We start from the raw sequence: 14210 nt of genomic DNA on the forward strand, positions 1-14210 counted from the left end.
ATTACTTATTTTAAATTAGTATTAAGAAAAAGGCTAGTTATAATAATAACTTAAGCTTATAAAGTTAAAACTAAATAAGCCTTAATAAGAAAAGCTAACTAAGACTAAAAAGTTACTAGTACTAACTATAAAAAGTAAAGTAAAATTTTTTTTTATTATAAAAGTAATATAACTTAAGGCTTAATAAATAGTTAATAAAAAAACTAAATATTATAATAATAAAAATAATAAAAAGTATATAGTACTTAAAAAAGTACTATAAAGTTTAGTTAATAAAAAGTATTAAAAAGTATTATAAGTAAATAAAGTATTTTTATTATAAAGTAAATAGTCTTTTACTAAGTAAAATAATATAAAACTTATACTTTAAGCTAAAAAACTAGACTATACTAAGAAGGTAGTAGTTAGGGCCTAAATAAAATATAATAGTATAAAAATAAGGCTAAAAGTAAATAGTTAGCTAAAAAAAATAACTACTTATTTAGTAGCCTACTAGGCTTAGTAAGTATTTCTAGACGTCTTTTAAGATACTAAAAAATAAGTATAAAGTATAAGGTTTAGCTATTAGATAGCCTAAGTAGCTAATAAGAGGACTACTAGTAAGTAGCCTACTTAAGGCCTTAAGAGATTAAGAGTTAGGCGTAAGGCTTAGCTATTAAATAGTCTAAGTAGCTAATAGGGGGGCTACTAGTAGATAGCCTACTTAAGGTCCTAAGGGCAGGACCTTAGAGGGGGGAGATTATATTAGGTGCCTAGAGCAGGGCCCTAAGGGGGCACTAGAGTAAGACTAGGACTAGATAAACTAGTTACTAAAGGAATAATAAAAGGGGAAAACTTTATAGAAAATAGGGGTTAGAGGAGGTATATTAGAATAATTATTATAATTAAACCCTAACTACGCCTATTACTGACTCCTTTACTTAATACTATCCCTGCCTCTAACACTCCTACTATTTTGTTATTAGTTCTTACTTTACGGTCGTAAGCCTATGCTTTCTATCTGCTATACGTATAATTTACTTGAAAACCCTATGGAACTAAACAGACCCTGGCGGCCTGGCCAAGGCTCTGCCGAGGACGAGTTTGTACAAACCCGTAACCGTTTCGAGGTGTGTACACAATGCTGTTGCCACCGGGAGACGTAATTAGAACCCTGCCTTAACAAATAATTAGAATTCTCGCTCGTCTACTGCTGCTGTTTGCTAGGTATTCAGCTTGATCTGAAACCCCAGGTTATTGTCCAGTTCACAAACCTTGTCACATTTGTAATTCCCAACCAGATATTTCCCTGTGACTGAGAATCCTCTCGCCAAAAATCACGATCTCTTTATGTTTGTTTATTTTTTTCGCTACATCCAACCCGCGACGTCGGCTACAACTGCTTAGAACGTTTTCAATACTTCTGACCGCTGTCCATGACCGAACTGTAGAAGGCGTGAAAGCTTTTGAGCGGAGCATATCGTCCTTACCAGCTGGCAAGATTTGAACATCTATTCGAGCATCCTCCTCAGCACCGCATTCCATGATGGTAGAACAACCTGCAACTTGCGATCCCGTTCGACATTCTCCCTTGCAAGAAGTTATCTCACCTGGACAATATGCCATCACCACATTATGTCAACCTACAACTCCTTCTGTCTCTAAACCAGTTTCGGCAGAGCCCAAAGCCACCAGCACAGAATACGAAGAAGCAACGATAACAATGAATCGAACACGATCGGCTCATGCGCTGGCCGACAGAAGCCCTTATCCTCGGCTGCTTTGTCAGTGTCGAATCCTCGTCATGCACGACCCTTGCGACGATATGCCATTTAATGTTCCTCTTCACGCAATCAGTTGTCCCAATAGGCTGCAAAATCTACTCAGCGAGAAAACTGGAAGCATTGGTTGTGTTCACGGATATAGCAAGCTTGCGATCGATCGTGTGCATAGACGGGCAACAGTGAGAAAGCGACAAGAGTGGAAGTCTTCGAGGGGCTGCGAAGAGAAGAAATCATTAGAGCAGATCCTGGCCTCACTTTGAGTCAGAAGTTGACATGACAACAGCTGGCCTACCAGAATCGCTATCAAGAAACTCGAGACTCATGCATCTGATCTGCTCGAGGAATCACGCAGTAGGTAGGAGAGTAGGTGCTCTGTACGTCGTCTCGGTGATGGTGAACATCATTCTTCTTGGTTATTCAATAGACCTAAACAGAGTATATTCTCCGTCTTTTTCTCCCTATCATATCGATTGATGATGGCCACTATAATAACCAATGTCAACGGACCAGGTGTCCCATGTCTCTCGTCTTCTGCCGCGGCCGGCGACACAGCCCTGTACAGTCGATTCTAATAAGAATCTTGGTGGTACCAAGGCTCACAAAACTGTGATCAATAGAGTCATCAGCATCAGGTCTTCGCGCTGTGTTATGATTCCTTCATTACCCCTTTACGCTGGAGAACCTCCAGATTACAATCAAACACACAACCCCAATTACATCAATCATTCTAGAAGTGGTTTACGAACCTTGTGTAGTGATGGTGAAAAGGTAAAGCCGTAATGGTCATAGAGAAATTATACCTTATATAGCCATCATGATATTGTGTTATTTTGGTCTACGGGATGCGTCTGGCTATGCCGACCTGCTGTCAAAGACGCACTAAGAGAAACATTCGAATAGGTGACTTCTTGAATCTTATCGGACATATAACAGAGACCTGAAGATATTCAAGACTAGTTTAAATAGAATTCCGAGGAGCTAGATCATTTCATAGACAGGGAACTCATACTAGCGTAATGTCTACATTAGAGATTATCGCTTTCTTTCAATTCATGGAGTTCCATTTCTGCCTAGTGAACAAAGTCTCGGAGGAATAGAATTACATTTCCCCCGCCATAAATTACACCACAGTTGACCTTTCAATTGATTGGCAATATACCTACATACCATCCCGAATCATTGCATTGATCAGTCGAACGTGGCGATTGGCATTCGTTTCGCTCCATTCATTGTCGTAGTTGAGCCCATATGGCCAAATGTGTGAGCCTCCGCAATTGATGACCGCACCAGCTCCATCCCAAGACCGAAGGAGTGGCAATGCGCTCGCCCAATCGCCTGCAGCACACTTGCGGTCAAATTCGGCGGTCTGACCAACACCCAAGGTGTGAGAGATTTCGTGAAGAGCAGTGCGCTCGTTCATATAAGCGCGGTTGGTGCCAAAACGCACGTCGCCGTTGTAGTTTGCCTCTGCTGTCGGGACACCAGGAGTGTAATAGACACGCAGGTTCTTTATTGCGCTTCCAAGTCTGGAATGGCGAGCAACAGCAAGGCGCATAGCAGCCTCAGTTCTGTTGTAGGCGTCTGTTTGATCGGCCGTAGGATTCGTGACCTTTTGGACAGTCCATGTGATGGCACTTTGAGCAGTAGCGGCGTAGGCCACGATGGTGACGACAAGTGACAGCTTCATGCTGAGTAGATGGTGTAGCTCAGGAAGTGATTAGGTAAATCCGAGATGGGTTTCGCGGCTTTGAAAAGAAAACCAGAGAAGAGAGGAGACAAAAAGGGCAGAGGTCAAGCGGATTGCCAATATTTTCCTAGACCACCAATGCTCAGGCGGCGAACAATCAGACCCTAATATGCACGCATTTATGTGGATGATGCTTCTGCCTATTTAGTATAACTATGATTTTAACCTAGGACTAGTTCCATCGCCAGATTCGGCACCTGAAATGAAAGGTCATGGCACCATGGTGTCACATGGGCCGAGGGCGACTATATCAGAAATGATTTTCGTCGCTTACTCCCTGGTCATCATGCAAGTCGGGTCTGCGGTTGCCCTTCGTGATAGGCCCGGATCTGTGTTCCTGCAGCAGCGTGATTTGCGGCAATATCGATACAACGCTACATGACCCAAAAAGCGACTTGACCCGCGGTGTGTACACTTATCACCTTTTATACGTTACACTTCTCCGCATGTGCCAAGACCAACTGCCATTCTGGGAGAAAGCCTCCGTCAACAAACTGCCGGCAAGCGTTTAACCTTATCTTTCACCACCTAAACAAAGCCAGGCGATATTGGGAAGCAGGCTTTTGGAGGAAACAGCCACTGGTAAATCCTGGCATGTTGCACTGGTTCATCTGGCAAAAGAAGGTTGTGGAATAAAACATGCCCGAGCAATCCCGCCAAGGCGGAACTGCTCGGCTGAACTCCACCCGATTAGATTAGCCGGACCATTGGTAAATGATGCTGTCTTAGCTTCTAAAAAAGTTCATAATGCACCCCAATTCCTGGGATTCAAAAGCACAGCGGAACTTTTGCCTCCGGAATAATGCGAGTAACATGACCTAAGTCAGTGCAACCAGCAGCTTCTGGGTTTGCATCTGCGTTGATTGGGTCGCTTGCCTTCTTTCACTGTTGTAGTAATAGCGCCCTTAGGTGTAAACGTGGTCTTGAGATTTCCAACCATTCTAATCACTATGAATGCTTGAAAACCTTCTTGACAGGATTGTATTCCTTTCGCTCTTGCAGAGCCGCTTGAGGATTTCTTAGATTGTTACTGTAAGTATACCAACCAAATAGAGGCGAGGCTTGAATTTCTGGGTTGTCTTGGAATGGGAGGCGGTTAGGGGGACCGGAAAGCCTGAAGGCTAAGATGGCAACACCGAGTAAAGAAATAAATCCTTCAATAGTAGTGTTAGTCATATTTATGTCTCAGTCTCTAGCACCATAACCTTGACTACCCAAAGTGGCTCGACTAAAGCCTTCGATCCAGTGCGACGATCGGCAAGAGTTTCTTATGCTTCAAGACTATCAAAGAGCACCCAGCGTATTCCCAAGTCCCCATCTCAACTGTTACATATAACCATGTACTCCCCGTCACCAGGACTTGTGACGTTTGAACGCTTGAACCGGAAATTTTTGCACATGCCGTCTTCATTTGTGGAACGACTTAGGCGCGCAACGTCGCGACCACAAGGTTCGCAAGGATGGCCATGGAAGTTCTCGGAAAAGGATTGCTAACCTTCATTTTGGAGGAAATTTATTGCAAGTCTCTGCATCAAATGGCGAATAACAGGAATCGAGAAAGATGGTCGAGTCATCGTTTGCCGAATGAAAATTGCGAAAGGTTATGTTGTCCACAAAACCCTTCGCTACGTATCATTGGACTTTGGTGAGAAGCAATTCTTAATAGAGTCAACTCAGACCTGTTCAATGTTGAAATGTTCGAAGTTGATGGAATTAAAAAATTCTCCGTTTTCAGGCTCGATAATGGCATTGTTCGGTTTGACCTCTGCAATCACGTCTCTCTAGATGATGTACTTAGATAGGCAATGTGTTATAAATGTCCAACCAAAGGCACCGAGGAGGGCTGTCTACATTAAACGTTAAATTGTGCCAACTGGCAAGTTATCCATTCCCTTCAACATGCAAGTTCTCCGCATACTCGACATTGTTGGAACATTGATGTCATATGACCGTTGTTGTACTACATAAGGCGTTAATTGCTGCTTGCGATTAACGGCGTCGTTTTTGCGACAACCGTACAATAATACTCAATGATTCAGCACACCTGGGACAGGGCACAGACTGTATACTCGGCCCTCGGTTAATGGTCCAAGGTGGAACTAATCTACATTCAGGCCAAACTGACGCACAAGAGTACTAGGCAGAGTAGAGTATAGCTGTTAGTATGATAGCAAAATTCTGTAGTTGGAAGGTTAATCACGTAAATACATTCTTTAGACTGGCGTGCGAGAGTAGCTGGTGGAACATTAATGGACAGACAAGAATACTTCAGAGAGCGGAGAATATTCAACATATATCTATGGGGGCTTCTTTTTTTTTTGGGGGGGGGGGGGGGGGGTTTGTTCCAGACCTGCCTCTTCTTTTGATTTAATTAACCACTCAAAAGCGAGAGTTTCATCGGTGAAGACAAGCGACGAGAGGTTTTCATAGGCGGGAAGATTTAAGAAAACAAAATCTATGATTAATTTAGTGGACAAAATATTAGATAAGGCTTCCGTGATCGCCTGGTTTATAGAACCTCCTCGACTTCACTTTACATCTTCCAGACGTGAAGTCCCTTCCGGTTTGGCCCAATCTAGCTCAGCCTTGTTGATTGCCTACGACTCGACTTTTCTCGTACATTGTCCAGGCATCATTCAAGAAAACGCCGATTGCCTACCGTACTATTGTCGAACCAAGCGTAGCCAAATTTGGAGAACCTCGCGACGACCTAGCTGCTGTACCAACAATATCGTCTTATTATTGATACATTTCGATGCCGGCGGTCCCATTACAATTCCGATGTCTTTTTTATGAAACAGTGGTATCATGGCGAGTAGACTCGCGGTTTGCTGACCTTCTCGCTCTGGTATGGACAGAGCAGGCGGCACTAGCTTGACGTCGAATGTGGCTACTTTAGACCGAGAGCCGGGACTTACTCGACGCCTGCACTATGCCCAATATGTGCCTGCATCGCTATCTTACAATCAGAGGCTCTTTTCAGGCCAACCTGGGTCATTCCAATGTGTTACAACACACAAATGGACCAGACGTTATTCCCACAACAGGCTGAGGGTTTTAGTCTAGAATGTCCCAATCGAGCTCACAACCCGACTTCCTGGCGAAGCTGTGTTCGTATTGGGATGGACTCGGCTTCAACTGGACTTGAACGATGGGTTCATTGGTTCTCTAGAACATCAAATATCCCCTCGTAAACAATTGGTGGTGCAAAAGACGGCATTTCGCCCTTGAAATTGCGCTCAAAAGTATCGAGAGACGTACGGCCCATAGAATCGAAGGCGGGTGCTCCTAGCGAAGCGGATCTCAGCTCCCGAGGCTCGAGCATGCCCATTCCGATCTCCATTGCACCAGAAGCTGAGCGCTCTACGTCTAGAGCCATGTCCAATCGTGACGTGTGTCTTCGTAGCGGTCGTGACCCTGGCCAGATTGGTAATTGGTTCAGGTGTTTGGATCCCGAAACCAGTCGCTGCGTCGGAAATGGGGAAGATAAAGATGACGGAGAAGATGTAGAGCTAGGGGAGGATGACCGTGACGAATTGGAGGATAGGTACTCGACCTCGAGAAGGTGAAGCAGGTCCACGACAGTGACGCCTTCGGGGAGACTAAAATCCGGTCGGGGGATGCGTCTGTAGGTGGGCCCTTCCCGTCTGGTTCTTTCAATTGGTGGCTGCACCGCACCAGCGTCGATTTTGTTTTCTGTTGGTGGCCGAGAAAGCCAGTGACCTTTTTGAGAGTCGAGGTTCGCGGAGCAGATGGTACCATCGGACGCCTCGGGCAAGCCGCTATGCTTGTGGGCAGATTCGCGGCTCTGGGTTGTAGGGACCGTGCTCGGGCTGCTGCATGAGCCTCTGGATCCACCGTCCACGTTCGCGTCCCGGGCGCCATGGCTTCCTGTATGACCGTGTCGTCCCTGTTGCAGCGAGGGGGTCCTTCGAAATGCAGTCTGGAGTCGGAGCTTTCCTTGTTGTGACTTGGATAGTCGCCGCTGGGGTTCTTGCACAGGGTCTGACGTCCTTGGGGTCGTGAAGCTGAGGGAGCTGAGGGGAGCTTGCGCCTCTAAAGCTGATACCGCCTGGGATACGGGCACGTTGCGATGACCGGTGTGGTTCATCTCTTGAATGAGATACTGCAGCTGGGTGTCATCAAGGTCGGCAAGAACTTCGTACAAAGAGCCTAGAGAGGAGGAGGACTTGTGCTGCTTGAGATGAGAGGTGTTGGTGCTGGTACCATTGCCGATTGACGTGTTTGGAGTGTCCATGATGGCCGATCGCTGGGGACGGGGCGCGCCGTCTTTTTGTGAAGAGTTGTGTATTGGCCACACGGATAGGGAAGGGCAGAGACAGTTCCTCACACAGTTGTCGAGCTCACATTGCCCGTAGGATAACTACTCTGCAGCTTCACTCTTCCGTAGGCCACCGGCCGTTTTGGATCAGCCGTCACCTTGAGCGCAAAATGCGTGGCGCGGTTTGCCCTACCAAGTTGCGTTTCGTCCAGCCCCGACAGACACCGTGGACTATGCGAGGAAAAAGAGAGTATTAGAGTTTGGCAACGCAGGTGAACAACATTTAAGCCTGGAATGTAGTCTGTCACTTGCGATTCATGAAGTGGTCATCAGACCAAGCCAATCTTAAACCTTGAGGAACAAAGAAAAAGGGGCTAAGTCTGGGTAATATATGTGGCGCAGCTGTTACATAATTAAGAGTCTGTGGCGTCTGTGGCGCTTGCGGCACTGCTGGATCCTGTGATTTGCATTTGTCCACGTGACTCCGGTCAATCAGGCCTCAGGAGGAGAAGCAGGCGCTGGCTCCTTTTGCAGTGCGGTGGACCCCGTCCTGTATCACGTGACTAATTCGCTCTGCCGTATTTCACACAAGAGTGCACTAACAGTTTTACTAAGCGACAGTGGCTCCCAGTTCGGAACGCTTGAAGATAAATTCTTTGTTGAATACCCCGGTTCCGTTAGTCGGGATACTTTTGCGCTTTAGCAAAGTTCATTCCAGCTGCAAAGTGGAACAGCTTAGCCGCCACAATCATGCGGTCCTGCTTCGAATACTCTACTAAGCGGTCATAGAACTCGGCGAGCGGCACAATCACGCGCTCGATGCGCTCTCCATCATCCAGACGCTGCTCAGGCATCTCCTCCTCCTCGCCCAACTGAGCTTCGACCATCACCAGCTGCATGTTGGCATTGCTGAGACCCGGGTCCGCCGCTTGCGGCGGACTCACGCTCATCACACGGCAGTCGTAGCCCGTCTCCTCTTTGAATTCGCGCACCGCAGCCTGTTCAGCCGTCTCTTCGGCATCAATCAGCCCGGCCGGCCACTCTACCGTGTACGCGTCCAGTGGTGGCCGATACTGGATGACAAGCATGGTCGACGGCGGACGGGTAGGGTGCAGGAGGATATTGCCCATAGCCACGGCGTCAACGCCGGCCTTGCCTCTGGTCTTCCGTGTGGCGACCTCCCACGTACGTGTTTTGCCGATCTGATCTACGTATTCGATCTTCTTAAGAGTGACCCATTTAGCCTCCTCGATAGGGAGGTCTGAGGTCTTCGTGATGACTGGTTCTTGGGTCTTTGCCGTCATAATGGATGAAGTGTGGAAAAGAGCTTGCGAATAGGGACTGAACGGGCGGCAGCGGAGTTGTAACAGACTTGGCATATGTGAGCGAATAGATGGCATGCGCATGCTTCTGTTTAACCTACTTACGAGCAGTGAAGCAGAGTAAGAGTTTGTAAATGAAGAGCAACTTTGAGGTAATACGACTAGCGCGGGGATGATGCGATGAACAAATACCGATGCTGAGATGACGAATGGTTTTGTGGGCCCGCTTATGTCATCACGCCTCATCACCGCACCGTCAATGCGGGTCCCCTCATTATCACAACAATTCCATTACCTTTGAGGTTATGGAACGTCTCTGTTACCCGCTGCCATAGGCTTGCTTGGCGTTGAGTATTTCAGCGAGACTGTCGAGAGATCTACGAACAAAGCTATCCGGCATGGTACAGTACTACTTGTATCACTGGGATCGAGCACACAATCCAGAGGTGGCAGCGCTAAGAACAGAAGAGAGGAGAAGAAACTTGAAGCAATACATGCTAGCAATGGTGTAACAATGAATTGCCCGAAGTTATTTCTTCTTAAGACGCGTCGTCTTGTGTTCGGCGAAGGTGGGTTTCGAAACCAGTGATTGTACTAATCGTCACATCAACTGCGACGCTCCTACGTTGAAGTCGAGAACGGACAAGTCGTGAGCGCGTTGAGCACCTCACAACTAGCAAGGGATAGGGAAACTTTAGATTTGTGAAATTGGCAGTACAAGGACCTGTTAGTTAGTAGCGCATCAATATTCCATCATAAACTCATTCGCTTATTGGTTGCGACTCCTCTGCAATGAATACGTGGGACGAACCGTGTCGTTTTCTGCTAGGCTTTGAGATTTTCGTAGCGAACACGAATAATAATCAGCTCGGTTGAAGCTCCCGGGTGTCTGTCTGGCTGTGCTGTCTGCTGAATCTTCATCTTGTTTGACGTTTTAGATACTTGCCATCTCTTTTTCATTATCAAAGCCTCTATATGACGTCCATATTCTCAATTCAATGCTTTGCACAATTGCAGACCTCTGGGTCATCCACAGACACGTCAACCTACACGGTATTATGTCTTATCACGCTAACCTGTAATGCCTACCACTTCGCCCGCCCCACTCTCCGATGTTGATCGACATGGCCATGACTGCAGAGTTGGGAATTAGTATACGGAGGAGCCTGTCAATAGTCCTTGCGAAAGATGCCAAGGCGCTAGAGTCACTGTCGCCTAGCCAACACTATCAGTACAGCAAGCTACATCTCAAGTCACATGATCGTCAGGCTGCCTCTGAAAGGGCCCCTGTGAAACGAGCGATCAGACAAGCTGATAATGCCCCCCCCTTGACAACCTGAGAGTACCGTGCGCGCTGGCCTGTGCAGGCTTGACCTGATAATAGATATAGATAATAAGGCTTTGTCTAATAGATAGGTAGGTATATAAAAAAAAAAATATAGGTTATGCCCTATAGAAACGTTTCTAGACTAATTAGGAACTAGTATGTAAAAGTTTTTTTAGGGCATATACACTAGAAATATTTTTAAACTAATTAAGAACTAGTATATAAATATTTTTTTAGGGTATATATACTAAAAACGTTTCTAAACTAATAACTATCTAAATAAATAATTTTCTTTATTCTAGTAAGGTAATTATACTACTAGTTAATAGTTATAATATTATTAAGATAAAAATTCTAATATAAATAGGCTAGAAACGTTTTTAAAATATTTCTAGATATAATAAAAATAATTTAAGAAATATTTTAAATTTTTTAGTATTAAGAACGTTTTAGAAACGTTTTAAAAACGTTCTTACTAATCTTATTAGTATAATAGTAAGTTTACTATAGCTAAATATAATAAACTTAATAAATATTAAAAAGACTATATTATTCCTAATACTATATATTTTAGAAAATAAGTTTTATAATTAAAAAAAAAGTTAAGATATTATTAGTAATAATATTATATTTTTTAGATATTTAAGTTTATAATAAGAAATAAATTCTCTTTAGTAAGATATTATTTATTAAGTAAAATATTATTTTCTTATTAGAAGTATATTTAAAAAACTAAAAGAAAATAATAAATAATAGAACTATAAGATATTAAGCTTATTTTTATCTTAAATATAAAGCTTATAAATAAGAGATTATATTCTAATAAAGATGTTCTTATAGTTAGATAGATTTACTATCTTATAGGAATCCTAAAGATACTAAATATATTAAAGACTAGTATTATATTTATTATTCTAATAGAGTTATTATTATAAAAAGTAGTTAATATACTATAAGATACTATATATTTTACTATTCTTTAGATAAATAACTTACTAATCTAGTTAAAAACTTAGTATAATATAAAATAAAAAGCAGCTTTATTTCTAACTATATATATAGCTCTTAAAGATATACTAGTTATATATTATACTTATATTTATACTAGTATTAAAGTATACTTATATACTTCTATTATAGACTTTTATTACTTTAGCCTTACTTTAAAGTTAGCTAAGTAAATAGAAGCTATATAGACTAAAGTAAAAGAATTTACTATTAAGAAAAAAATACTAGTATAAGTAAGAAGATTTTTAAAATATTTTTAATTAGTTTTAAGTAAAAACTAAAAAATAAGTAAGATAATATATAGAATATATACTAGATTTTAGAAAGGTCTTATATATAATACTTAGATTAAAACCTATAAGCCTAAGCTAAAAGAATTAAACTATAGTATAAGAGTTATCCCTTATATTAAGAGATAAACTAATAGAGTAGGGTAAGGCGATTAGCCTAAAGCAAGATAGTATATAGGCTAATTAGAAGATCCTAATCCTAATTAAGTATAGAGATATAAGCTAGCGTTAATAGATTTAGAGATAGATATATATAATTTATCCTTTATACTTATACCTACCTTCTAATTAAACTAGAGCCTCTTTATAATTTACTTTTAATTATAATAATATAAGACAATTAGAAGTAATTACTTACCTAATTAAGGTATAATTATACTTAATCCTATAGTTTAATACTTATAATTAATATTAATTCTAGATAAATTAATATAATTTATACACTAATTAGTAAGGAATCTTATATTATTTTTAGTAGTTATAGTGTTCTATATAGTTACTACACTATAAGAGTCTTTTATACCTTACGTGCTTCTAATAGTCTCCCCTTTTAGAATAGTAACTATAGGTTTAAACTAATTAGAGAGATATCTAGTTAAGCACACTAAGTAAGTTATTATAAAAAAAGTAATAATAATAAGATAATAGGATTATAAGAAGTAACTAATTAAGAGAATAAGAAAAACCTTAAAAAGATAATAAGATAATAAAGTAATAGATTAGTAACTTAAATAATAAAAATTACCTAATTATAAGACTAAGATAATAAGTTAGAACCTTAAAGGTTACTAATTTATAATAATAACTAAGATAAACTATAGAAATACTAAAGGGGCTAGATAAAGCTCTTAAAGGTCCCTATAAGTAAAGTAGTCTATTATAATTAGTTACTTATAGTTAATTAATATAAGATAGCGCCTTAAGAATTACTTAATCTAGAGATATAAAGCTATTAGCCTTAAGACTCCTTATAAGTATACTAATTTAAATAACTATTATAACTCTATAAAGAAATTATAATAAATTAAAAGACCCTCTTTCTTAAAAGTTAGTTAATAAGTTTAGCTAGGGCTAAAGATAATTATATAAATTCTACTAATTAGAGGTATAGCCTTAGTTTAGATAATAAGATAAGTTACTTTAGTACTTTTAAGAAGAATCTTAAAGAGTTTAAATTAAAATATAATTATTAAAATCTTTAACTTAATTAATAAGTTATATACTAAATAACTATTAACTAATATAATAAGTAATAACTATACTACTTTTTCTTAAAAGGCTACTCTTAAGTATACCTTAGGCTTAACCTTAAACACTACTTTAATAAAAGGGCTAGCCTTTACTAAGTACTAAGAGCTAAAAGGAATTAATCTTTTTAAAGATAAAAAGAGTAGTAATACTTCTAATCCTCTACTTATAATACCTAATTAGAAATAGAAACCTCCTTTAATCTCTTAAGAACTTAACTTTTCTATAAATACCCTCCTTACTGCTCTTACTGCCTAGATTTAGCTTAAGGTCTTATAAGTAATAGTAGATATAGTCCTTAACTAAGGAGAGAACTTAAACTTTTTTAAAATACTTCTTTTAGGCTAAAGTAGTACTATAGTCTTTTCTAGAGATAATATTATTAACCTTTTAAAAAGATATAAAAATTAATATAAGCTTATATAAGTATTATACTAATTAAGAAGTATACTAATAGCCTACTATATAAGGGGAGATTATTAAACTTTAGTAAAAAATATAATTAAGGACTTACCTTAGGTCTAGGCTAAGGCCTATCTCTTAAAGAAGTATAAAAAATAAGATACTAATTAATTTCTTAATAAGGAAAAATAAATTAAGAAGGTTATAAAAAGATTACTAATCTCTAGCTTAGACCTACACTTAGCTAAGGCACTTTTTACTAGTGTTAATAATATAATTACTAAGATAAAGTAATAAGGCCTCTATATAATTTCTAATAAAAGCCTAATTAAGGCTATATATAAGTAATTTAACGCTAAGACTATAGAAAAAGTAGTAAATAAAATAAAAATTAGCCTTTTAGTCTTTATTTAATTAATAAAGTATATAACGTTTAAGAGCAGACTCCTTAATATAATTACTTATAAGAAGAAGTATAGGCTTTTATTTACTAATAGTAAAGCTAATAGTATCTTTATAATTTAACTAGCTTAGTAATAGTTATAAAAAAACTCTACTTATTAGTACTAAGATTACTAGTAACTAAGATAATTAACTATTAATATCTAGGTTAACTAACTAGTCCTAAGTAGTACTAATTAAGACCTTACTAATAGTATAAGTAAACTTAAGATATATTAGAATTTTATTTAGCTAAGGGGGTCTACTTAAGTGTTTAAGGTTAGTATAGTATAACTAAATTAAGTAAAAGTATTAGGACTAAGGGATAAGTATTAGTACTACTAGTCTAATAAGTATTAATATTTTTAAGATTATTAGTA

At 39.9% G+C, this 14210-nt stretch overlaps 3 protein-coding genes across 3 annotated transcripts; all 3 read right to left on the reverse strand.

Annotated features, from left to right (window-relative positions):
* Window positions 1–2922: 2922 nt before the first annotated feature.
* GLRG_11933 (ricin B lectin) lies at window positions 2923–3450 on the reverse strand (the record flags this gene model as incomplete). Its single annotated transcript, XM_008102615.1, has 1 exon — window positions 2923–3450. The coding sequence occupies one exon, from the start codon at window positions 3448–3450 to the stop codon at window positions 2923–2925; it is 528 nt and encodes a 175-aa protein (XP_008100806.1).
* A 3217-nt stretch (window positions 3451–6667) lies between these two features.
* On the reverse strand, window positions 6668–7768 carry GLRG_11934 (uncharacterized protein; the record flags this gene model as incomplete). The annotated part of the gene is made up of 1 exon (XM_008102616.1): window positions 6668–7768. The coding sequence occupies one exon, from the start codon at window positions 7766–7768 to the stop codon at window positions 6668–6670; it is 1101 nt and encodes a 366-aa protein (XP_008100807.1).
* Window positions 7769–8469: 701 nt separating this feature from the next.
* On the reverse strand, window positions 8470–9096 carry GLRG_11935 (NUDIX domain-containing protein; the record flags this gene model as incomplete). Its single annotated transcript, XM_008102617.1, has 1 exon — window positions 8470–9096. The coding sequence occupies one exon, from the start codon at window positions 9094–9096 to the stop codon at window positions 8470–8472; it is 627 nt and encodes a 208-aa protein (XP_008100808.1).
* Window positions 9097–14210: the final 5114 nt, after the last annotated feature.

Source organism: Colletotrichum graminicola (assembly GCF_000149035.1).
Source record: "Colletotrichum graminicola M1.001 genomic scaffold supercont1.207, whole genome shotgun sequence".
In the NCBI taxonomy this organism is placed as follows: domain Eukaryota; kingdom Fungi; phylum Ascomycota; class Sordariomycetes; order Glomerellales; family Glomerellaceae; genus Colletotrichum; species Colletotrichum graminicola.